Source organism: Onychomys torridus, chromosome 2 (genome assembly GCF_903995425.1).
Source record: "Onychomys torridus chromosome 2, mOncTor1.1, whole genome shotgun sequence".
NCBI classification, from domain to species: Eukaryota; Metazoa; Chordata; class Mammalia; order Rodentia; family Cricetidae; genus Onychomys; species Onychomys torridus.
The window spans coordinates 125,729,539-125,753,616 of record NC_050444.1 but is presented as its reverse complement, the minus strand read 5'-3'; the positions used below and the strand labels follow the sequence as shown (position 1 = coordinate 125,753,616).

The 24,078-nt window shown below is 43.2% G+C and overlaps 1 protein-coding gene across 10 annotated transcripts in view; it reads left to right on the top strand.

Moving 5' to 3' along the window:
• Osbpl9 (oxysterol binding protein like 9) overlaps window positions 1-24,078 on the top strand; it is a 139,874-nt gene that overhangs the window by 109,876 nt on the left and 5,920 nt on the right. For all 10 annotated transcript variants that reach the window (XM_036178354.1, XM_036178353.1, XM_036178352.1 and 7 more), the window contains 6 exons: window positions 413-517; window positions 3,658-3,817; window positions 18,164-18,276; window positions 18,380-18,498; window positions 19,376-19,461; window positions 22,809-22,980. In XM_036178354.1, the coding sequence (XP_036034247.1) occupies window positions 413-517; window positions 3,658-3,817; window positions 18,164-18,276; window positions 18,380-18,498; window positions 19,376-19,461; window positions 22,809-22,980 (755 nt within the window). The remainder of the gene's footprint in view (window positions 1-412; window positions 518-3,657; window positions 3,818-18,163; window positions 18,277-18,379; window positions 18,499-19,375; window positions 19,462-22,808; window positions 22,981-24,078) is intronic.

Genomic DNA, 24,078 nt, shown 5'->3' with positions numbered 1-24,078 from the left:
TGACATATTAAAGCCACAGACTACACTGTATAAAAGGAAGTCATTCATAAAGACCACAAGAAATTGTTTATAAACTTTTACTCTAAGAATGAACTTATTATCACTGAGCACTAGTGAGGGGGAGTGGGCCCTGTGTCTGATCTTACAGGGTTTGAGTTTCGGGAACACACTCTTGTCAGAAGCATTATTGGTTTTACACAGCAGTTGTGCTGGGTATTGGCCACGCTGACTGGTGGTGCTGGTGCTGGTGCTGAGAGTGTCAGTGACTCTGAGGGGCTTAGAGATCATAAAGAGAAATAGCATGAATTTGACCTACTATAGAAAAGTCCAGATCTTGGAGTTTTATATTCCAAACAAGTGCAGCTGCTGAGTATATGTTGAGCTGTTTCCTCACTTATCTCACATATTCTAGAACCTGCTCAGCTGTGTAAGTCAGAGCAGCGCCCATCTTCCTTACCGGTCGGACCTGTGCTAGCTGCCTTGGGACACCATCAGACTCCAACGCCAAATAGTACAGGTACAGGCTTGTGTGACCTTTACTTCTGGAACTTCCCATTAACATATGGGATTTGTGTTTGGCTTCTAGTGGGGAAAAGGATGAAGAAACGTAATAGCTACTAACACTAGCAATAGCTTAGTTTTTAATTATAGTTCCTTCTCGAAATGGATAACTTTGTGATTAAACCAAGAGTATTAGTAAATGTAAGGCTTTCTTTGTGTACCCTTTACTTAAAGCTCCTGATTGAATCTTCACACATACACACACACACACACACACACACACACACACACACACACTCTACTCTCTAGACTTGGACACTTTCTTTCCCATGGAAAAGGCATCTGGGACTGCATAAGGACAGACTGGAGCTGAAGGCCTTGTTGATGCTCTCTGTTCACTTATGTGTGTGCGGCTGCACCTCCTGTGCGGTTTTATTCTCCTCTGTTCTGCCCTCAGTGAAGCTGTGTGTTCCTGTGACTGGCTCTTAGAACAGAGATGACTGAGAGCTTCCTATATTTACATGGTTTGATCAGCAACATTTCTTTTTGTAGCCACCTGAGCGGTTGTTACTGGATTGCCCACTGACTAGATGATTCCAGTAATTTCTTTGTAGGGCAATACCTCAGTGATTCACCTTTTAGGAAACATTCATCAGTCACATTTTTGTCAGTTTGGTAGCATTAAATATGTCATTTTACATTTTATTTACTTATAATGATCTTTACTCTTTTTCTTAGATGCAGGGCTACACCCATGTTGGATACTAGATTTACTTCTTCTTTTTAAATTAGTTAAATGTGCATTGTGTTACTTGTAGAACTAGACTCAATGAGGTGCAGTTACTACTTTTGACTTTGTTAAATCAGGAGGTTTAAAAACTATAAGTCCTGGTTAGCAGGTGGGACCTTGGCATCTGTTATCACTCCATAGGCACTTCGTTGGTAGAACTTTTCTGTGTAACAGTGAAAAAATATGTGACTTTAGCCCATATTAAATTTTGGGGGCAGTGAGTGATTCTCTACTTGGGTCTTTCATCTTTAACAGCATTAATTCATTCTAAAATTTGAAAGAAAAAAAAATGAGTCAACAGTAGTTCATTTTCTTGGGAAATGCCAATAAGCAATTTCATTAATGAGGCTAAGTTTTTGTTTTGTTTTGTTTTTTTTGCTTCTGTATTTCATGAACTGTGTCATATCTTAGCTTAAAAACAGAATCTGTAGCTGAGTGTAGTGGCACACAGGTGTCATGCCAGCATTGGGAAGCTGGATCGGGGAATTGCTGCAAGTTTGAGGCCAATCTGGCCCATATAATGAGTTTCACTAGCCTGTGAGGTTTGCTTCTATTTTTGTTTTGTATGGTGTATGTTCAAGTTATGAAATGGTCAAGTATTTTTACACTTGGAAATACATAAAACTGGTTAGTAAATGAAAATGTGAGGAACATTTCTGTATATCAACTAATTTTAATATAAATTATTTTCAAAGGGAGAAGGTTATCTTCTGAGAATTACTTCTGAAGAAGATATCTCAAAGTACCTTAACATTTTAGAGGTGTATTTAGGACATTGGAAATTAAGTTAGCATATGGTTTTTGTCTTATTTTCATCCTAATTTCCCTATTTTCTCCATCTGTTTTCTTCCTTCTTTGGCATAGAGAAAAAAATTCCCTTTAATAATAAGTTGTTGTTGAACTCTTAGTACTTGGGCTTACAGTTCCCATTCAAACTCATTTTCTTATGTTTTCCATTATATGGTCACCTGGAGTATTTGTGTGTTACTTTTTGTGTTTCATGGTCTATTTTTCCTGTTCCAACAAGAGTTTCTTTGGTCCCTTATTTTTGCCATTGAGGAACAGAGAGAAATTAATTATTTGGTAAGGAGAGTTACCTTTGGAATTTCTTCAATAAGCTTTACTTTAGGGAACAAGCTGTTTTATCTAAAAGGGATCTTTGTGAACATGGCACAATGGATAGCTAGTTGGTTTATTAACTGAACCAAGATAACGAGAACAGACTAAGAGTCTAGGGACATATCTTCACTTGTTTCTGTTACTGCTGTTTTTGTTTTCCTTGTTAGTAGTTATTTTTGACAGGGTCTCTCTCTAGGTAGCCTTGGCTGGCCCATAACTGGCTATGTACAGCAAGCTGGCCTTGAATTCACAGAAATCTGCCTCTGTCTCCCAAGTGCTAAGATCGAAGGCTTGCACCATCATACCTGGGTTCCTTGGCTTTTGATTGCCAGCAATAGCAGTAACTGAACTTCAGTTTGCACCTGGCATCTATAATAGATTAGTCACAAACAGCCTGACAGCCACTAGGCGTTCAGTGAATTAGTCTCAGTATCCTGATGCATGTTTGTTCTTGCTTTATTACTGAACAGTGTACCAAATAGCTACTTCAAAGACAAGATGATTGTCTTTTTTCGGCCTCTCCAGTAGTTCTGGCTCCTGTAGTTGGTAGTTGGACTACATCACTAGAAAGATGCTCTTCTCGTCTTCCTTTTCTTCACACCTCCCTCCCTTAGCTCTGTTTATCTCTGCTCTGATAGGCACCTGACTTAGGTTTAGGCAGAAGGGTCTGGGCTTCATGGAGTGGTTTTATAATTACTGTGACGAGCGCCATGAATATGAGTGTGGTATCCCAAGCAGTATCTAACAGTCAGGCAGTCTTGGTCTTATATTTCCATAGACGTTAGTATCTGAGTTTATGGTATAAAGAGCCATGGCTCCCATTGGTGCTAGTGTCTGTTATGAGGTGCCAAACACCAGCACGTGTAATATGAAAAGAACTCCCTTTCTGACACAGAATACAAGTTAATCTTGAATTACAGAGTGGAGGTATAGAAATTTTCCCACATGTTTAAAAGGCCATATCCAGACTGGGCGTGTCATTGCTCAGTGGGAGAACGTTTTCCTAGTATGTATGAACCCCTGGGATCAGTCTTCAGTACCAGAAGGAGAATAAAAAGGCTGTGTCCCCATCTTGTAGTACATTTTTCCTTCTTATTTCCATTGTCTAAGTTAACTGTTGATTTAAAAAATACTATAGAGAATTTTATCAGTTTAACCAAACTCAGTCTTGACTTTAGAACGATCTGTTGTGGGCCCATCTCCCTAATTATCATCATTTTCCCTAATTGAAAACTTTTGACTCCTAGGCAGTGGGAATTCACCACCTAGCAGCAGTCTCACTCCTCCCAGCCATGCCAACTTGTCTCCAAACACAGTCCCAGAGTTCTCTTACTCTAGCAGCGAAGATGAGTTCTATGATGCTGATGAATTCCATCACAGTGGCTCATCCCCAAAGCGCTTAATAGAGTAAGTATGTGAGTATTGTATGTATTCAAGTGGCTCCTGGTTTTGAAATGATGTGGTCTAGAGCTGCTGTTAGTGAGACTTGCCTTGTAGAGTCTTTGAAAGGACTGCTTGCTTCACTGGCTTATTGAGCAAAGTCAGTTCAGCGACAGTTTTGACTTGTATTCCTGATTTTGTAATACAGCCTGAATAAATAAGTCAGCTATGGTAATATGCCAGTAATGTTGGGTTGGCTCTATGTATTTCTACAGTGGCACTGTCATCAGGAAGAGGATCCAGGGAGAACTGAATAAGCTGTGAAGTATTATGAAGGAGGAGTCACTATTACATGTGTTTGTATTAGAGTGGGAATATTTAACAACTTAAAAGCAGGGATTTTCCTGGGTGGAAGAATGACAGAAAATAACTTAGTGTGTTGGGAGAAATAAACATTTATATAAACATTTATATAATCCATGGTACGTGGTATATCTGTTTGAATGATTATAAACTAGAAACTTATAAATAGTAGGGTTTTATTTCTCACAGTTCAGTTCAAAATCTGGGGGCTGGCAGATTTGTCTATGGTTAGGAGGCTTGCTTCTGGTTCACAGGTAACACCTTTAGTAGAATTCTTGTATGGTGGAAGGCAAGGCAGTTCTCTGGGGCCTTTAGTCCCATGTACAAGTTACTGCCTCATGACTTGATTGCTAGCTACTCAAAGGCTATACCTCTTTTTTTTTTTTTGAGCTGAGGATCGAACCCAGGGCCTTGCACCTGCTAGGCAAGGGCTCTACCACTGAGCTAAATCCCAACCCGGCTGTACCTCTAAATACTGCCACATTGGCAATTTGAGTTTCAGTGTAAGAATTTAAGAACAGGACTGGAGAGAGAGCTTGGGGGTTAAGAGCACTGGCTGCTCTTCCAGAAAACCCAGGGGGAGTCTGTGTCTAACAAATTGGCAAGCAGCTCTGGAAGCAGTCAGCGACACTGTTTCTTTTCCTGTTGGTGTTTAGAAAGCCCTGGGGACAGGAGCCTGCGGTCACCATGGCCCAGAGTGTCTTAAATGTGTGATGGGATTTGCAGCATTAACGGATAGGCTCTGCAAGTCGGATCATGACATGGACAAACTGGCCATCATCTTCGGTTACTCCGTTAGCAGTGCTGTGGAGCATTCAGCAACAGGAATCACTGGTGGTGATTGGCTTTGTTTTGGAAGGGATATTTACAATATCATAGGGAATCTGAAACAGTACCCCAAGTGACATCATTACCCTGGTGGGATGCAGTCTAGAGATATAGAAGAAACATGAGCTTAGCTACACCAGCGAAGACCAGAACCTTCAGCTGAAGTAGGCAGTAAGCTCCAACTGAAGAAAGAGCAGCATAAACGTTGGAAAAGATAATGACAAACTGGTAGAAATATTTGCATTTCCTATGGACTAAGACTTAACATAGGAGAAAAACCGGCAATGGACATGAATAAAAGATACATAGATAAATACACATTTAACATGCAAAATAGCTGACCAGCTTCTTAATAATTGTCCATTGAGAGTATGTTGAGGTTCTATTTCTTTCTTTAAAAAAAAAAAAGATTTATTTATTATGTATACAGTGTTCTGCCTGCATGTATGCCTGCATACCAGAAGAGGGCGCCAGATCTCATTACAGATGGTTGTGAGGATTCGGTTGCTGGGAATTGAGCTCAGAACCTCTGAACCTCTAAACCATCTCTCCAGCCTCTATTTCTTAATTGTAGATAGGCACAAATTCAGATGGTGTACACCAGCTCTGCTGGGGAGGAGTGGCTGTGCTCATTCTCGTGGAGAAGATCGCTGTCTTTAGCCTAGCAATTTCACTAGTGGACATTGACCCTGCCGCTGACCTACATCTGTGAAATGTGCTTGCAATGCTGCTGATTTTGGTGTGGTCTGTAACACGTGAAACAGTCTAACTTTAGGAGGCTACTGAAGAGTGGCGTTAAAAAGACTGTCATAACAATAATGGTGCCTACTCAGTGAGATTTTCTGTAGCCTTTAAAAAGTAGCCTGTTCTGAGTGTGGTGGTGCACATTTTGATCCCAGCACCAATAAGGCAGAGACAGGCAAATCTCTGAATTCAAAGCCAACCTGGCCAGGGCTATGTAGTGAGACCCAGTCTCAAAAAAAAAAAAAAGGTAGTATATTAATAAATTGTAGAACCTCCATAGTGTACCTAATTGAAAAAAAATAAGGTGCAGAGCTGTGTTTAGTTTAGTACTTTTTGTGTAGAGAAGGAAAAAGACTTTGTTTGTTTATACTTAAACACTAGAAAAATATATAAGAAACCTATAACTACTTAGTGGGGGAAAGTTGGTTTTAAAACAAATAATTATGTAAGCAGAATCAAGCACTTTCTTACTATTTACAATTTGTTCTTGTTTTGTTTGAGGTTTGTTGCTATTGTCTGGTGTGGTGGTATTGTGTTCCCCAGAATATTGTGCACCCTAATAAAATGATCTGGGGTCAGAGACAGAACAGCCACAATATTAAATATTGGCAGTGGTAGCACACACCTTTAATCCTAGCATTCCAGAGGCAGAAATCCCTCTGGATCTCTGTGTGTTCAAGGATACAGCCAAGCATGGTGACTCACGCCTTTAATTCCAGGGAGTGATGGCAGAAAACAGAAAGGTATATAAGTCGTGAAGATCAGAAACTAGAAGCTTTTGGCTGGTTAAGCTTTCAGGCTTTTGAGCAACAGTTCAGCTGAGATTCATTCTGGATGAGGACTCAGAGGCTTCCAGTCTGAGAAAACAGGATCAGCTGAGGAATTGGCGAGGTGGCTGTGGCTTGTTCTGCTTCTCTAATCTTCCAGCATTCACCCCAATACCTGGCTTCAGGTTTGACTTTTTTTTTTTTTTTCTTCTTTTTTGGTTTTTCGAGACTGGGTTTCTCTGTAGCTTTGCGCCTTTCGTGGATCTTGCTCTGTAGACCAGGCTGGCCTTGAACTCACAGAGATCCGCCTGCCTCTGCCTCCTGAGTGCTGGGATTAAAGGCGTGTGCCACCACTGCCCGGCCAGCTTTGATTTTATTAATAAGTATCTTTAAGATTCATGCTACAGTCTGGTGCTGGAAATTGAACCCTGGGCTTTGTGGGTGGGAAGCATTTGCTTGACTACTGAGTTACACCCCCAGCGCATATGATTTGTTACTCTATAACGACCACAAAGAAATGCAGGGAAAGGTAAAAAGCTCCAGCAGAGGCCAGAGTTTTCCCAGTGGCAGGGTCAGGTTGTAGAAAGCCAGGAATAAAAGTGAAAGTGTTCATATTTTCATTTTAAGAAGCAGTAGTTAGAAACCCTGCTTTGTACACGGCACCCTGTCTGCTTGTCTGTTTCTGGTTGGTTGTTTCCCTTTTCCTGTTTTTGTGGAGGCATCGTCGATATGGTTGCATGAATGTTTGTGTACTTCAAACCATGAACACACTCTCACAAACACAACCATTTCCAAGTTGTGTGTGTCCTTTGCCCTTTCTCCCACCACTTACCTCCTGATCCACAAGCAACCCCTGATCTCTTCTGTCACGAGATACTTCTTTTTCTTTCTTACGAGGTTGTGGGCTGAGATACAGCCTAGTGGTTAAGTGCTTGCCTGGTGTGCAGTAGACCAGCACTGGGTTGGGGCAGGAAGTGTGACCATGACAGAAAGGACCAGAAGATCGTTGTTAGCGGCATCGAGTGAGCACTTCTGTTCCTTTTTCCCCAGGTTTACTTTGTCTGGAAGCTCCCTCGTGTTATCACTGTGTTTCTCTGTCACCAGCTCATCCTTTTCATTGCTGGGCGTTTTTCTGTTGTAGGACTATATACTGCACTAGTGTGTTCATCAACGGATTTTAGTTGTTACAAGTAAAACTGTTATCACATCTTTTGTGGGGGGGGGTGCTGACTGTTAAGAGTGCTTGATTTGTTTGTGAGTAGTTGGGTGTGGCTGAAGTACAAGGCATACTGTGTTATTTGTTAGACTTTTAGGAATTTGGAACCTCGTTCTAAGAGTGTTGGTCTCTATTTTGTGGATAGTGCCCCAGACTGTGTAGCATTGGGGGTGTGTAGCTGAATTTCTAAGCGGTCTTATTAAATAAAGAACACGGGGCCGATTATAGGGGGTGAAAGCCTTAGAGATCAGGGAAGTAGTGAGAGCCACCAACCACCTTAGCTCACCAGCTCCATAATCTGCAAAATGCCACAACTTTCTGTCTACCCAGGCTTGTATTGCCTTGTTGTTCTGCCCTCTCATTGGCTATCTTAGCCCAGCCAACTCACTTCCTTGTCACCGTCTGTCTGTACAGACCTTCAGGTCTCTGTGGTTGGTACTGGGATTAAGGGTGTGTGTCACCACCCTTGGCTCTGTTCCCAGTGTGGCCTTGACCACACAGAGACCCTGCCAGATAAGTGATAGGATTAAGGGTGTGTGCTACCACTGCCTGACTTTTGTGTTTACTGGCTTGCTATTTCCTCTGATCTCCGGATAAACTTTATTAACCTACAAATAAAATATGACCACATTTCAGCACAAATACAGTATCCCCACAGGGTGGTGTAGAAAGAGAAGACAAAGCCTGGTGGTAGAATAAGGAGCGCCAGGCCCTGCCCTGTGGTGGTTCTGGGGATGGAGGGAGTGCTGGAGCTGAGATACTGAGCGGGAGAGGTGGCAGACCCTCTGACAGGTTCTCCTCAGTAGAAAATGTTTGACTTATTTTTTACTGTTAATTGAAAGCCAACTACATAACATGGTTCAGAAAAAGCTTTCAGCTGCCTCTTAGGCTTATCAACCTCTGTACAGGTAGGTTGCTATGGTTCAGATGTTTGAATTCTAGAATCTCAGATACATTGCATTCTGAATCTGTTTTGTTGGGTGACCTTAGTCAACTTACTTACCCTGTGTAATCCTCAGTTTCCTCGTTGGTAAAATGGGGATAAGAATAAGTTCAGTGTGGAGGAGTCATTGTGAATATCTAAATGAGGACTGCGGAAGTCAGCTGTGCTGTGCTTAGCGTAACTGCTCTCACAGAAGACTCCGGCTGTTTACTTTCATGTTACTTCTGCTTGGCAGAGGTGTAGTTAGCTTTATTTGTTGCTGGACATTTCTTCCTGATTTTCCTGCTTTCTTGGAGTTAGTACAGTTGCTTTTAGGTTGGGTTTTGCTTTGCTTTTATCCAGGATAAATTTGGAACTGATTATATGTGGATTGCAAGCAGCGTATCAGCCCTAGTCATTGAAATGAAAGACTGTAGATTGCTCTTCTCCATTGTCACCTTGCCTGTCACCTCTGGTACTGTGAAGGCTAGTCCTCTGGGGAGGCTTCCGGGTCATATCCAGCTCAGTACCTCCAAGTCCTGTGTCCAAAGTGTGTTTTCAGCAATAGGGACTTCTTCAAATTCTGGGAGGGCAATAGCAGTGGCCTGTGACGTTTGGGGATTTGCGTGGGCTCTCCTGACCAACAGTCAGAGGCTCCCTATGTCTCTTACTGGGGTTTTTGTTAGTCTAGGCTCTCCGGGCAGCATTATCACCCTAGTGACTATCATAACTTCATTGAAACTATACACATATGTATACACATATACTTATGTATTATATGTAATTTTAGGTAACTATAAAATATGACTCTCTTGTGGCTTTTTCAGACATCTTCCCTCCCTCCCTGTGTTGGCTTCCTTTTCCCTACCCAGTTAAAGCCCCTCCCCCCTATTTTCCATTTTCCCCATTTATAGTGTCCTACGCATCTTACGTTTCCCTGCCTCTAGAGCGCCTTCCTTCCCTCACCTCCATGGTTTCTTTACTTTTCCTGGCGTCTACACAGTCCGAAGCTGTGGAGCTAGGAGCCACAGATGAGGGAGAAAATACAGTGTTGTCTTTCCAGGTCTGGTTTACTTAACTCAGTATAATATTTTCTATTCCGTCACTTACCTGCAAATTTCATAACTTCAATTTCCTTTACTGCCAAATAGTAATCCATTGTGTAGAAGTAACCACATTTTCATTTTCTGTTCATCAGCTGAAGGACATTGAAGGCACTTTCATCTCTTAGCGTTGTAAGCAGTAAGTAAACACAGCTGAGCAATGAGTAGGATGTCTGGTCCTTTGGGTGGATATACATACCAGGGAGTGCTATACCTGGGTCATATGGTCTATTTTTAGCTTTTTGAGAATTTTCCACACTTGATTTTTCTCAGTGGCTACACCAGTTTGCATTCCTACTAACAGTAATTGAAAGTTCCCTTGTCTGTCTGTCTGTCTGTCTGTCTAATCTAATCCAATCTCTAGAACTCACTGTTAGGCCATGTTTTTTACTCTGTTTCTTCAGTTCTTTGTATAATCTGAATATTAATCCTCTCTCAGATGTATAGCTGGCAAAGATTCTTCTCCACTCTCTGGCTTTCCTCTTCCTTTGCTGTACAGCTTTTTAGTTTTATGAGGTCCTACTTTTCAGTTGTTGGCCTTGATTCCCGGGCAAATCGAGTCTTATTTAGAAAGGCCTTTGCTCCTCTGTGCCTTGCAGGGTGCTGTGTTTTCTTCCAGCAGTTTCTCAGGTTTCTCTAGAAGCCTCTGGTTTGGCTCATTTGGGTCATCTCTCTCTCTCCTTTTGGTGAGTTTGGGCAATGGTCTGTGAATCTTGTCTATCTTCCCCAAGAACCAGCTTTGAGATTTGTTGACTCTTTGCATTGTTTTCCTTCGTTTCTGTTCTGAGTTCTTATTATTTCTTGCCTGGATTTGGGTTTGGTTTGTTCTTGTTTTTCTACATTCTTGAGTTGGACCATTAAGTCATTTATTTATGCTTTCTCTGAGTTTTTAATGTAAGAGCTTAGAGTTATAAATTTCATCTTTTAGTGTGTCCTGAAGACTTCATTGTGTTGTTTTCATTTTCATTTAGTTCCAGAAATTTGACTGTTCTTTTTTCTTTCTTTTTGTTTATTCTGTGCCTCTTTTACATCATGTATCTCTGTCTCATTCATTTCCCTGTCCCTTCAAATCCACCCTCCACCCCTGCACACTCCCCAATAAAACAAAATTGAAGAGAAAAAAAGAGAGGGAAAAAGGTGGGGGGAATTAATACTCTCGTCATGGAAGCTGCAGTGGGGCACAGTGAGTCACGAAGTAAACCCTTTGTCCATCTGTCTTTAGTTGCAAGTGTTCATTGCAAAGAGTCATCGGTCTGGCTCGAGGCCTCTGGTTTCTACTACACTATCGATGCTGGGCCATCACTGGGACTCCCCTTGAGTATCCCATTGTTGCCCTGTGTTGTGGAGACCTGCAGCTTTTGGTCTGCAGGTCAGGTCCCTTTACATACTTCAGCAGATCATTGATGGGGTAGATGTTGGGGCGGGCCAAGTCCTAGCCCTGATTCTGGGCCTGGGCAGCTGCAGGGTTGGCCCACCAGACACTTTTCCCCTGACCTCACCACCAGGGTGGGCTCTCCAGCATTGCCCTGCTAATTCACCTCTTGCTGCTGTGAGATTCTCCTGCTTTCATGCCCTTAGGGTCGGCTCTCCCACACCTATACCTTCAGGGCCAGCTCTATCGTGTTGCCCAGGTGAAATACAGGGAGCACTCTTCTGGGTGCTGCAGCTGGTAAGGGGTACAGACAACCCTCCCATCCTTATGACCCCAGGGCCAGCTCCTCCACCTGTCTCAGGCATTGATGGGTGGGAGGTGGGGAGTAGGGTATCTCTCCTCCGCCCATGCTACCACATGTCTAATGAGTAATGGGGTCAGCTGTCTGTGGTGATATCGTGTCCCCTAATATATTGTGCACCTTACTAAACTTATCTGGGGTCAGAGGACAGAACAGTAGCTACATAGAGGCCAGAAAATGGTGGCACACATACCTTTAATCCTAGCATTCTGGATCTCTGTGAGTTCAAGGCCACACTGGAAACAACTAAGCATGGTGACTCACGCCTTTAATCCCAGGAAGTGATGGCAGGAAGCAGAAAGGTATATAAGGCCTGAAAACCAGGAACTAGAGCCTGGTTATGCTTTTAGGCTTTTGAGCAGTTCAGCTGAGATCCATTTGGATGAGGACTCAGAGGCTTCCAGTTTGAGGAAACGAGATCAGCTGAGGAATTGGCAAGGTTCTGTGTCTCTGATCTTTCAGCGTTCACCCCAATACCTGGCTCTGGGTTTGTTTTTATTAATAAGACTTTTTAAGATTCATGCTACAGCTCTCCTTTGCTCATAACATTGGGGCTGGATCACCCTCACCTCCAACCACTAGGCAGCTCTGCTGTGCTGCCTAGCTGGGGGAGTGGGGGCAGGGCCTGTTTCCTGAGTGCTGCAGCTAGTAAGGGCCAGGGGCAGCTCTCTGGTTTGTTGCAGGTGGTAAGGGGTGGGGGGTGCATTTCTCACCCTCCCACACTGCCACATGACAGATGAGTAGTGGGGACAGCTTTCCCATGCTTACAACTTGAGGCTGGCTCACCCGCACCTCCACCAACAAGGTTGGCTCTATTACATTACCCAGGTGAGGGGTAGGTGGACAGGAGCAGCCCTTCCTTCTCTTGTGACCTCAGGGCCAGTTCTCATATCTGCCTCAGGCACTGATTGGGGGTGGGGTGGGAAGGAAGGCAACTCCCCCTCACTCATGCATCATAGGACGGATAGGTGATGGGGCAGCTCTCCCTTGCTCACTACTTTGGGGCTGGCTCACCCACACCTGTGCCAGCAGGGTTAGCTCTATTGTGTTGCCCAGGCAAGATGCGGGGTCTGCTCTCCCGAGTGGGGAGAGGTCAGAGACAGCTCTCCTGTTCTGTTCTTACAACCACCAGGCCGGCTCTCCCGCCTGCTCAGATACTGATGCCCCATGGGACAGATGAGAAATGGTGGCAGCCCTCTCATACTCACAACTTCGGGGCCGACTTGCCCATACCTTCGCTAACACAGTCGGCTCTATTGTCCTGCCCTGGAGAGGGTCAGGGCCTGCTCTCCTGAGTGCTACAGCTATTGAGGGCAGGCCCTGCTCCCCACCTGCCTTAGATGTTGATGGGTGCGAGCGGGAGAGGGCATCTCTCCCAAGCTCATGCCACCTCCGTGTGGCAGGTGAGTGGGGCTAGGTCTCCCCAGGTCACTTTCCCAGGGTTGGCTCACCTGTGCTCTCACTAACAGGGTCATCTCTGTTGTGCTGTCCAGACAGAGTGCAGGGCTCGATTTCCTGTGTGTTGCTGCTGGTCGATGGTTCAGCTCCCTCACCATCTCAGCCTCCTCTCTTCCTCTCTCATCTCTTCAGGCATGTCTCTGTTCAGTGGACCTGAACCATTTTGTCTCTCTGCCATACCACACCAGACCACACCTCTGCTCACTCTGATAGTGCCCACCTGGCTGGTGCTGCAAGGTACCAGATGGGCCTGTGTTTTCTCCTCGGAGCCTAGCATATGGGCCTCCCTGTTCTACGCAGGTTGCCATGATGCTGGCCTGGGCCATGCTTCCTCATCTCAGAGAGACTATTATAGTGCCCAACTGCCCCGCACCATGGGTGGGTCGGTGGGTGGGCTCCTGGTTGGTGCATTTGGCTGAGTTTCTCCCACCCCAGCTGCATAGCGTGGGGCGTGGGCTTTGCAGAGGTTAGGATCCTGGCCCTGCTTCGAATGTTACTTTTCTTGAGATCCTTTTTGGCACATTTTGTCAGTCAGTACTGTGTTGTTTAATCTCCATGTAATACTAGAGATTTATTTTCTGTCCATTTTAAGTTTTACCACATTGTCTGTTGGATACACAAAAATTCCGGTTCTTCTGAATTTGTTAACATTTGTTAAGATTTGTTTTGTGTCCCAGTATATGATCTATTTTAAATAAGCTTCCATGGATTTCTGAGTAGATGGATGTTCTTTGGTGTTTGAGTGGAATATCTTGTAGGTATCTCATAGCCCATTTCCTGTAGATGACATTTAATTCTGAAGTTTGTTTATGTGGTTGTCTGGGTGACCTATTGAAGAGAATACAGTCTTGAAATCATCTGCAGTGAAGCTGGAGTCACCTTGGAGTCTTTTCATTGTAGTTGGACACTTTCTGTGAAGTCAAGTACTTCAGAATCTGATCCATATATGTTTGGATTAAAATGTCTTCTCAGTTAACTGTTCCCTTGATTAAAATAATGTTTCTTTATCTCTTCTGGTTGGTTTTAATTTGACGTCTACTTTGTTGAATATCAGAATAGCAACACCTGCTTGCTTCCCTGTCCTATTTGCTTGGAATCCCACCCACTTTTAAAGTGTCCTCATTTGAATTTAATCATTGTCTGTCTTTACAGCTGAGTTTCTTCTAGACGATGGAAAGAGAACTTTGGTTTCTTATACACTAGCTCACGTCCATTAATATTTGAAGTTACTACTGAGCAGAGTATGTGGTTTGCAGCTGCTTCGTCATTTGGATCTTTCTGTTGTTGATGGTACTGTGGGTTTGAATGATTACACTTTCATTTCCCTCTTTTCCTGGTCTCTTGGCTGTGCTTGTCCCTCTCTTCAGCCTAATGTCTAGGCTGCCTCTGTTGAGTGGAAGTTTGGTTTTGTTTTGTTATTGTCCATGTTTGGGTAATTTCATATGATCTGTAAGGAGTTGGTCAGTCCATCTTCAGATATCAGTGTTGATTTGGGATTGGAGGAGTAAGGTGATTCCTGTTCAGTGTTAAGTCAGAATTTATGTAAATGAGACAAATGACTGAATCTGAATCTTGCTGTTGTGTAAGCTGTGCTGCCCAGATCTATACGTGGGAATGAGAGGATAGCATGGGGGGGACAAGGGTCTTGGACACTTAGACTAGCGTGCTGTAAGCAAGGCCGAGGGCTGAGGATGGCCCAGGTGAGCAAAGTTCCAGGACTGTCATAAACTATTGAGAAACCATTAACAGTTTGCAGAAGAAAGTTTTGAATTTTTAAAAATTTAACATACTTTTATTCATGTTTGCCTAGAGATGGAGAAATAGATCACTTAACAAAAACATACAATAAAAGTGGGGGAATCTTTTTTTTTCTTATGTATGTATGTATTTATTTATTTATTTTGAGCTGAGGATTGAACCCAGGGCCTTGCACTTGCTAGGCAAGCGCTCTACCACTGAGCTAAATCCCCAACCCATGGGAAGCTTATGCACAACTTTTAAACTACAGTAATGATGTGCCTTAATTACTGCCATGCATAACATTACAGGGTCAGCACATAACCATTTAGAAAAAAGATTGCAAAGTAAAAGGTTTTCCTTTTTAAACAGATTTTAAAGTCTCTTAAACATTAGCTATTTTCTTTTTAATTTGTGTGTGTATGTGTGTGTGTGTGTGTGTGTGTGTGTCTGTCTGTCTGTGTCTATACCACAGTCACCTGTGGAAGCCAGAGGACAACTTGCAGGAGTCAATTTTCTCTCTTCACCGTGTGTGTTCTAGGATTGACTTCTCATCATCAGGCTGGGTGACAAATGTCTGTACTCACTGGCCCACCCCACCAGACCAACATTAACTATCAGTCTAAACAATAGGATTGAAAATCTTTTTGCCTGTCAATAGCTTCACTTGCCCATCCACTAAAATCCTCTAAAGTAAACTTTAGCAGCATGTGATGAACTCCTTACAACATCACCCAAAGTCTCCGGTCTAGTCAAAAGACTCCTCTTGACATGTTTATGATGAACTCGTCCTAGCATGTCTGTAAGACCATCTGTACTGTTCTGGCCCCTCTCACTCTTCCCTCTTTTTGGTTCCCTCCTCTCTTTCCTGTGTCTCCTGCCTCCAGTTCATGAACTTACCCTTTGAAATGACCCAAATGTAAGCATTGTGTTCAGTCTGGCATTCCGGGCTCCTCTCCTTCCTCAACCTTAGACTCTAGTTGGATCATCTCAGTTTGGGTCTCAAACTCATGGAGAACGTAGATACTTTGGCCAAACTAGGTTCTTTTTGTTATTGGTTTTTACTTAACTTGCTTTCTATTTGTTTGTAATGAGGCTTTAAATACTCTCAACTGGATGTATTGGCTAGCCTTGCATATTGTCTCATAATCCAGCCCTATTTAAACAGTGTATTCACGTTCTCTGTTGCCTGCCATCTGGACAGAGCTGAGACGTCTGTCACTAGCTGCTGCCTTCAGTTTTGTAACTGGGGTCAAGATCTTGCCCTTATGTGTTTCTCTGTGTATCTCTGATGGAAGAGAGTTCCAGAGTCTGTGCCTTAGGGACTGTGTAACTGTTACACAATTAGGAATTCCCTAACTGTTACAGATTGCATAACTAGCCAGTGTGGTTCCATGTCTGTACATCAGAGGAGAGTATGTGCTGGAAAGAACTTGTGCTAGAATGTGCATTCAAAATAACCCCTCTGCTTTGCCGTCATAGGACATCAGGCCTTCAGTGATCTCTGGTGCATCTCTGTGTTGTCAGAATGATTAATTTTAGAACCTTAAAACCTTTCCTTATCCTGAATGTACAAGCTAAATGTGTGTGACCCATTTTTGTTCTGAACGAGCTGGGCTGTGGAATGGCTGGAAGTTTATCCCATGCTTTTTTTTTGTTTCTATCTTGAGACTGTTTCACGTGCCCAAACCAGTCTTCTGCAACCAAGGGTAAAGAGAAAAGGTACAAGATAAATCATAGGCCTTTGGAATGTTATCAAAATAAAACTCATGTTTTATAGAAGTTGAGGTTTGAAGATTGATTTGGTAAAAATCTGTTATAAATTTAGTTTACAATTGAGTTGGTTTAAAAGCTTGATTCTATTTTGATGATGGTCTGTCATAGAACCACATATTTTGACAAGAATTCTCATGCAGTTCTTTCATGTAAAAATAATTTGATCTCTTACCTGGGCCTTTCATTCATTACATTGCTTCTTAAAGCAGTGAGATATACACTTTTATAGGCCCCTATGATGCATACTAAATTTAAATTAGAGAGTAAGTAATTACCTAAGGATGTATGCTAAATAGATACACACACAAGGCAACCTAGGCAATTATAATTACAGTAGGATACATGCATACCCTATTCTAAACTTCTAATATATTGATCCAAGCAAAGCCCAGAGGATTTTTAGGTGAAAGTATTCTGTACGTGTCATTCTTCATTTGTCTCACAAACCCAGAAAGTAGAGAACAGTAGAGGTGAAGCCTGAACTGTGTGCTAGGGCTGGGGCTGATCCTGTCGACTGAGAGGTTGGAATAATGAGTGCACGGCTCTAGTGCTGGGTATTGGAGGGAGGCAGTGTGCTGTGCAGGGGTAGGAGTGTTGGGCACTCTGCGCTTGCTTAGTTCTTCTGTGAAATAGTTCATTAATTTTTTTTTTAAGATCAAAAGAAGACAACAGGGTAAACTATTGTGTTATAAACTAGAGTGTATAATATATAGTGTTCACAAAGATGTAAAATGACTGGTTATTCTGTAGCATTTTTAAGTGTCTGTATTGTGAGAAATTTGGTTTATGTTTTTATACTTTACGTAATTGCTTGCCCTTATAATTATTTGGTTTTTTGAGACAAGTTCTTACTATGTAGTCCTGGCCTTGAACTCACAGAGAATGGCTTGCTTCTGCCTCCCAAGTACATGGATTAAAGGTGTGCGCCACCATGCCCGGCTGGTTATTTAATTTATATATGAATTCCTGGGTAGATTTTGATAATTTTTAGGAGAGGCTCTTTTTAGACCTTCTTAAGCCTGCTTATAGAGTTAGTTGCCATAAATTTATTTTTAAAAATAATATACTTTAAAATGTTGTTAATTCAAATTTACTTTTTAAAGATTGAGAAAAAATGTTAATCCTCTATGGACTACCTCAAGGATCTCAGAAAATAAAGACCCAAGATGGATTATGTCACCATTTTTTTTTCCCCAAAGAGTCTCACTCTGTTTTTTTGTTTTGTTTTGTTTTGGTTTGTTTTTTTTGGAGCTGAGAATCGAACCCAGGGCCTAGAGCTTGCTAGGCAAGTGCACTACCACTGAGCTAAATCCCCATCCCAAGTCTCACTCTGTAACTTAGGCTGGCTTCAAACTCAAACATCCCAAATGCTGAAGGTCATAGGTGTGATCCACAGCCCAGCCTGACTGTTGCCATTTTTGAAGAAATTGCCAGTGACTGGCACATCTCCATGTGCACAAAGAAGTAAGAAAGTGAATCCAAGTTTCAGATGTGGATACAGAGGCAGAAATCTCACTGACTTGATCATGGCCTTCAGCTGGGCTTGGTTGAACACATCCTATGCACAAAGCTCAGACCTCAGAGTGGCTGCTTATAGGAGGAGTCTGGCTGTTTCCGCCATCTGCCCGTGTATTGGTTTCAAGTAACTTGTGATCAACCTCTTCATTCCCTGTTGCTTTCTTTAGCTATAAAAACTGATCTTGTTTCACTTTTTTTTCAATTTCAGTTCTTCAGGATCTGCCTCAGTCTTGACACACAGCAGCTCTGGAAATAGCCTAAAGCGCCCAGACACCACAGAATCCTTGAATTCCTCCATGTCCAATGGCACAAGCGATGCTGGTGAGCTGCCTCTGAGCATTTTCTTTTCTTAGAAATGTTTGCATTACTGGTAAGGACCACCAGCCAATCTAAAACCAGCCTAAGACGACCTGTTCTGTTGTAGATCTTTTTGATTCCCATGACGATAGAGATGATGATGGGGAGGCGGGGTCAGTGGAGGAGCACAAGAGCGTTATCATGCACCTCTTATCACAAGTTAGGCTCGGGATGGACCTTACAAAGGTAAGAAGCAAATCTGGCCTTCTCTGCAAGTCTTCCAGGTTACACGGGTTACACAGGGTTGATGGAGTGGGGGGTGTTCACAGAATGAGCATAGTCATCCAGCATGGGTTTTGCTTGTCTCCTGTTTCATGTGTATGCAGATGACTAAATGAAACCAAACTAACAAACATGTTAGTTTTCAGAGACAGTGATGGATGGGCTGTATACATTAAGAATTGATAACTGATTTGTAGCAAATGAAAAATCTTTACCAACCCTGCAATACTTAGGTTCTGAATCATATTTAGATCCATGACCTCTGGCATGAAAATATTTATTTAAAATTAAAACATTGGCATCTGGTAGGATCCATACTAATTTCCTGGCTAGTACCTGTCACACTCTGGTTTTGTGTTTCTGCCTGCTGTGTCTGTGGGGGAGGGGCTGGCTGTCCCCACTATGTTCATATCGTATTCTTCTGTATCACTTTGTCTTATTACAGCCTCATGTCCTCTAAGAAGCACTTGATGCATTGTTTCTTAGCTCTGCCTTCCTCCTAGTTCCCAGAGCATATTTTCCTCAACTGGACCCCAGGACACTTGAATCTTGTGTGATGTTTATCACGGTCCAACTAAGCTCTAAGTGCTGTTGTGTCATGCTTAGGGATGGCAGAGACATGCACCGAGGAAGCACATAGACCGTTGAACCCCTTCTGGGGTTCCACATCTAATGGGCAGGGCCCTGGGTATTCTGAACCAGGACATCTTGGGAAAGGGGTCCGGTAAAGCATGCCGGGGACCTGTGGTGGGTGTGCTGGGATGAATGAGTGTCTTTCTGCAGTGCAGAAATCTCTTTCTCATAGGATTTGATCCTCAGGAGTCAAACGTATGTTTTACAGGTAGTTCTTCCAACGTTTATTCTTGAGAGACGATCTCTTTTAGAAATGTACGCAGACTTTTTCGCACATCCGGACCTGTTTGTGAGGTACTTGGCTGAGCACAGTAGTTTGTAGTCTTTACAGATGTTACTGCTTGGTAGCCTTCTGTCTGGGTGCACAGCTGGACCCTCCATATCCTTTCAAGCATCTGGGGTAGTAGTTGAATCTCGTGAGGGCGTGCTGCTAGGTCATGTGGTGGAGGAATAGGGCCATCGAGTCAGTCACCTGGGAAGCTGCTTTAAAGCCAGCTAACAGGCAGGCAGCTGGAGCTTAAAAGGTCAAGGCTATGAACTTACTTGAAATTCCTTTAATTTTGCTCAGCAAACCTTTCTGAAGGGCCTATCATTTGGCAGGTACTTTGTTACAACATGAAGAAAGGAAAAGTTTAAAATGAATCATAAGTTGTAATGTAAAGCCTGCATGCAGTCTGAGCTGCGTGCACAGGGAAAGAATCATGTCAAAGAGAGACTGACAAAGTTCATGCTTTTCCCTAGCAGCAGGCAAACTTCCTTAGCAGGAAGAACAGTCAGTGTCTCTGACTGTATCCCTTGTTCTGGAAGAATCCAGGCTTCTTGAAGCCATATGCACATCACTGAGGTTTCAGAGTAGATGAAACTAGCTAACCACAGAGGCAGGTGGGGAGAGGGAGCGGGGAGAGAGTGTGAGATTTAAGAAAATTGTATAGCCAGTTTTCAAAGTGCAAGTATTTTAAAAATCTGTAATAGTGCTAAGCTTAGTATATAATTGACAGATGAGGTCCATTGGTAATGCTGTCAGGGATCAGGTGCCTAATGACAGTAACTTATTTACGGAAATTTAAAGTTTGTTTTCCTCAGAGGAACCGCTTTAGAATTTTAAGAGTATAGCTAAAACATGAATAAATCAGGTAAAATGGAATACTAAAATGCATTCATGATTAACTCCAAAAAGGAAGAAAGAGTAAATAATGAGTCAAGGACAAAGGGGCCAGGTAGAAGGTAACCTCAGGTAAACCATCAGTGTCAGAACCACTAAATGTAGGTAGAACACATCTTCTTCAAGAGACAGCTGTTGTCAGACTATCTAAAAAAGCAGGACATGTCCTTATCCTCTTTGAAGGGGGAGACTTTAAATACAGTAACACTGCTTAGTTAAAAGTAAAAGGCTAGGGTGGAAGATATTGCTCAGTGGTGGAGTGCTTACCTAGCAAGTATGAGGCTCTAGCTTTGACCTCTAGTATTGCAAATAATACAAATTAAAACAATACTATACCGCTCCAGGGCAGGGGAATTGCTTAGTGGGTAAGAGGGCTTGCACAAGCATGAGGTCCTGGGTTCTGCACCCATATAAACCAGGCCATGCTCACACATGCCAAAGCCCTAGTGCTGTGGGACAGAGAAGAGAAGGGTTCCACAGGCTTGCTGGCTGCTAGCCTCTGTCCAGGTCTACTTGGAGACTGTCTCAAGGGTGAGGCAGAGAGTGATAGAGCAGGACACCTGATGTCTCCTCTGGCCTTTAAGACTATTCTGGGCTTACATATCTGCACACTTGTCCATATGCACCATACATGTATTTATCACACACACTCATAAACACCCCCCAAAAGGGGGAGGGATTACCATGTTTCTTAGTTAGTGTTCTATTGCTGTGAAGAGACACCATGACACCATGACCAAGGCAGCTCTTGCAAATTATTTAATTGCTGGCTTGCTTACATTTCAGAGGGTTATTATGTTGTTATCATGGTGGAGAGTGTGGTGCAGACAGGTGAGCAGACATGGTCCTGGAGAAGTGGCTGAGGGCTTTACATCCCAGTCTGCAGGCAGAGAGAGAGAGAGAAAGAGAGAGAGACAGACAGACCCTGGTCCTTGTGTGGGCTTTTGAAAGTTCTAAGCCCACCCCCATTGGTATGCCTTCTCCAACAAGGACACACCTCCGAATCCTTCCAAACAGTTGATGACTGGGGACTAAGCACCATGGGGGCGGGGTATTCTCATTCACACTACCACCCATGTGAAACACTGAGCACAGCCAAGTTGTTATGGCTGTATTAGTACCAAAGGAGCAAAGAAGATAAATGTACTGTAGCCCCAGCATTCAGGAGGTAGAGGCAGGAGCATTGCTGTAAGTTAGAGGCCAGCTAGCATACATAGTAAACACTTGAGCTAAAGAGTGAGATCCTGTCTCAAAACAAACAAATGGGTAAGAAATACAACCAGAGACAGATAGGGACAATTTGTAATGATGAAAGAATGAGGGGTTGGGGATTTAGCTTAGTGGTAGATTGCTTGCCTAGCAAGTGCAAGGCCCTGGGTTCGATCCTCAGCTCTGGGGGAAAAAAAAGACAACAAAAAAAAGTATGAATTTATCAAGCTTCAAGATATATGCAGCAGGCCTGGAGTATAGCCAGTAGTGAGGTGACCCTCTGGCATGTGTGAAGCCCTCACATGGTCACCAGTATGACCCCCAGTACCAAACAAAACAAGAATAACCACAGGGAGAAATAGCCAGCTGGGTCCTCTAGAGTTGACTGTGGAGTCATCCCAAGAAATCATGAGGGCTGGAAAGATGCTCAGTGGTCAAGAGTTCTGGCTTTTCTTCCAAAGGACTCAGGTTTGGTTCTCAGAACCCAGACATCTGTAGCTGACAGTCATCTGTAGCTCCAGTTCCACAGGATCCAGCATCCTCTTCTGGTTCCCACAGAAACCAGGCATACATGTGGTGCACATACCTACATGCAAGCAAAATACCAATACACATAAAATATAAAATAATAAATTAAAAAAAAGAAAATCAGTAAGCCCATAGAATATCTGAACCAATTAAAAGTGCTTATAACCACATAATGGTTTTTGACCATAAAAGAATTAAGCCACCTGAGTGTGATGGCACAAGCTACCTATAATCCCAGCTCTTAAAAGAACTGGGCAGGAGAATCAACTCAAATTCAAGGCCAGCATGGCCACAGACTAAGACCCTCTTTCAAAATCCAAGCGATGATTAAATTAGCAGTTGGTGGTTTGGAATATAGGAAGTCTCTCTGGCAGTGAAGCAATGTGCTTGTGTGAGGTCCTCGGAACAAGCAAAGCAGATTTGGCCCCAGAAACTAGCATCAGTGTTTGCCTCGGGAGGGCATAGAACATGCAGAGGGAGCCAGGAACTCTGGGAACGAGGGAAGTGCTCTGTGTTCCAATTGGGTGATGATTAACTACATGGACAAAAACATTTGCTAGAGTCTTCTAACCACACGCTACATTGAAGGAATTAGTTCTGTATGTTGTGTCTTGGTGTCAAGCTGGGATCGGTGTCCACAGTTTATGTTCCATGTGGCCCAAGGTAGATCATACTGGTCATGCTACACCAGTGTCCATCCTGCCAAAAAGTAGAGCATCACATTTGTCCTTGTCTTTTCCAGCATTAGTGACCAGAAGGATCCCAGGGATCGAATGGTTCAGGTTGTGAAATGGTACCTCTCGGCCTTCCATGCAGGGAGGAGAGGATCAGTAGCCAAAAAGCCGTACAATCCTATTTTGGGTGAGATCTTCCAATGTCACTGGACATTGCCAAATGATACTGAAGAGAACACGGTGAGTCTCAGTCTGTGTGTGTGTGTGTGTGTGTGTGTGTGTGTGTGTGTGTGTGTGTCTGTGTATCTCTGTCTGTCTGTGTGTGTGGTTGGAGGACAGCTCTCTGGAGGTAGTTCTATGTGGGTCTTGGGGAGTAAACTCAGGTCCTCAGACTTGGCAGCTGACACCCTTCTCAGTGGCTCTGTGTTGTGGTTTTCAGTTCTTTCACACTGTGTGAAATAATTGAAGATTCCTTTTATCAGGATCAGGTAATGGTGAAGGCAGTGACCTCAGATGCTCACCATGCAAAGGACGTTGTTGATGAGCATTTTCTCTTAAGTAGTGGGGGTGAGGGAGTAACATGACTTAAGGACGGGCAGGCAGTAAGTCAAATCACGAAAGCCTTGTACACCATATTGGTAAGTTTGTGACTTATTGGGGTCTCAGTTTTGCTTTGAAAAAAGATCATAATAATGATTTTATGCAAACTGAGTTTGGAACTAGAATACTTAACGAGGCAGTGTTCTAGAAAAAGAGCTGGTTCCAACTACATTTGTCAGGTGGAATTGATGGGTGGAGAGCGGAGCTCGGGAAGAGAGACATCAGAGTGGCCTTGTGCCTGGCTGTCAGCAGCTCTGGTTGTCAGTTTACTATCAAAGGAAGGGTGAGCCAAGATGAATTGAGACTGTTGGATTGCAAAGGGAACTTTCAGCGTGAAATTTGAGTGTGGTACTTGCTAGAGAAGTCTGAAGGAGAGAGATTTTAGTGTAATTGGATGGTCTGGATGAAGTTGGACAAGAAGACAGCCAGCTAGAGAAAACTAGGTACCTAGAACTGAGACCAGGGCTCTGATACTGAGGTGTTTGTTTATTGGGGCAGGGGACAGGGCAGATGTGAAAGTAGATGCTAACTTTGTGGATTCTCTCCAGTTTTACATGAGTATTATAGATTGAACTCAGGTCTCCAGGCTTGCATGGTGTGTGTCTGTTGAGCCATTTCACTGTTCCAGGGACCAACAACAAAAAGTATAAGCCATGGAGCTACTTAGGCATGAACAAGGAAAGTCCTCAGTCCACAGTGCCTGGCCTATAATAATGGTGTGGAAAATGAGACTACTCT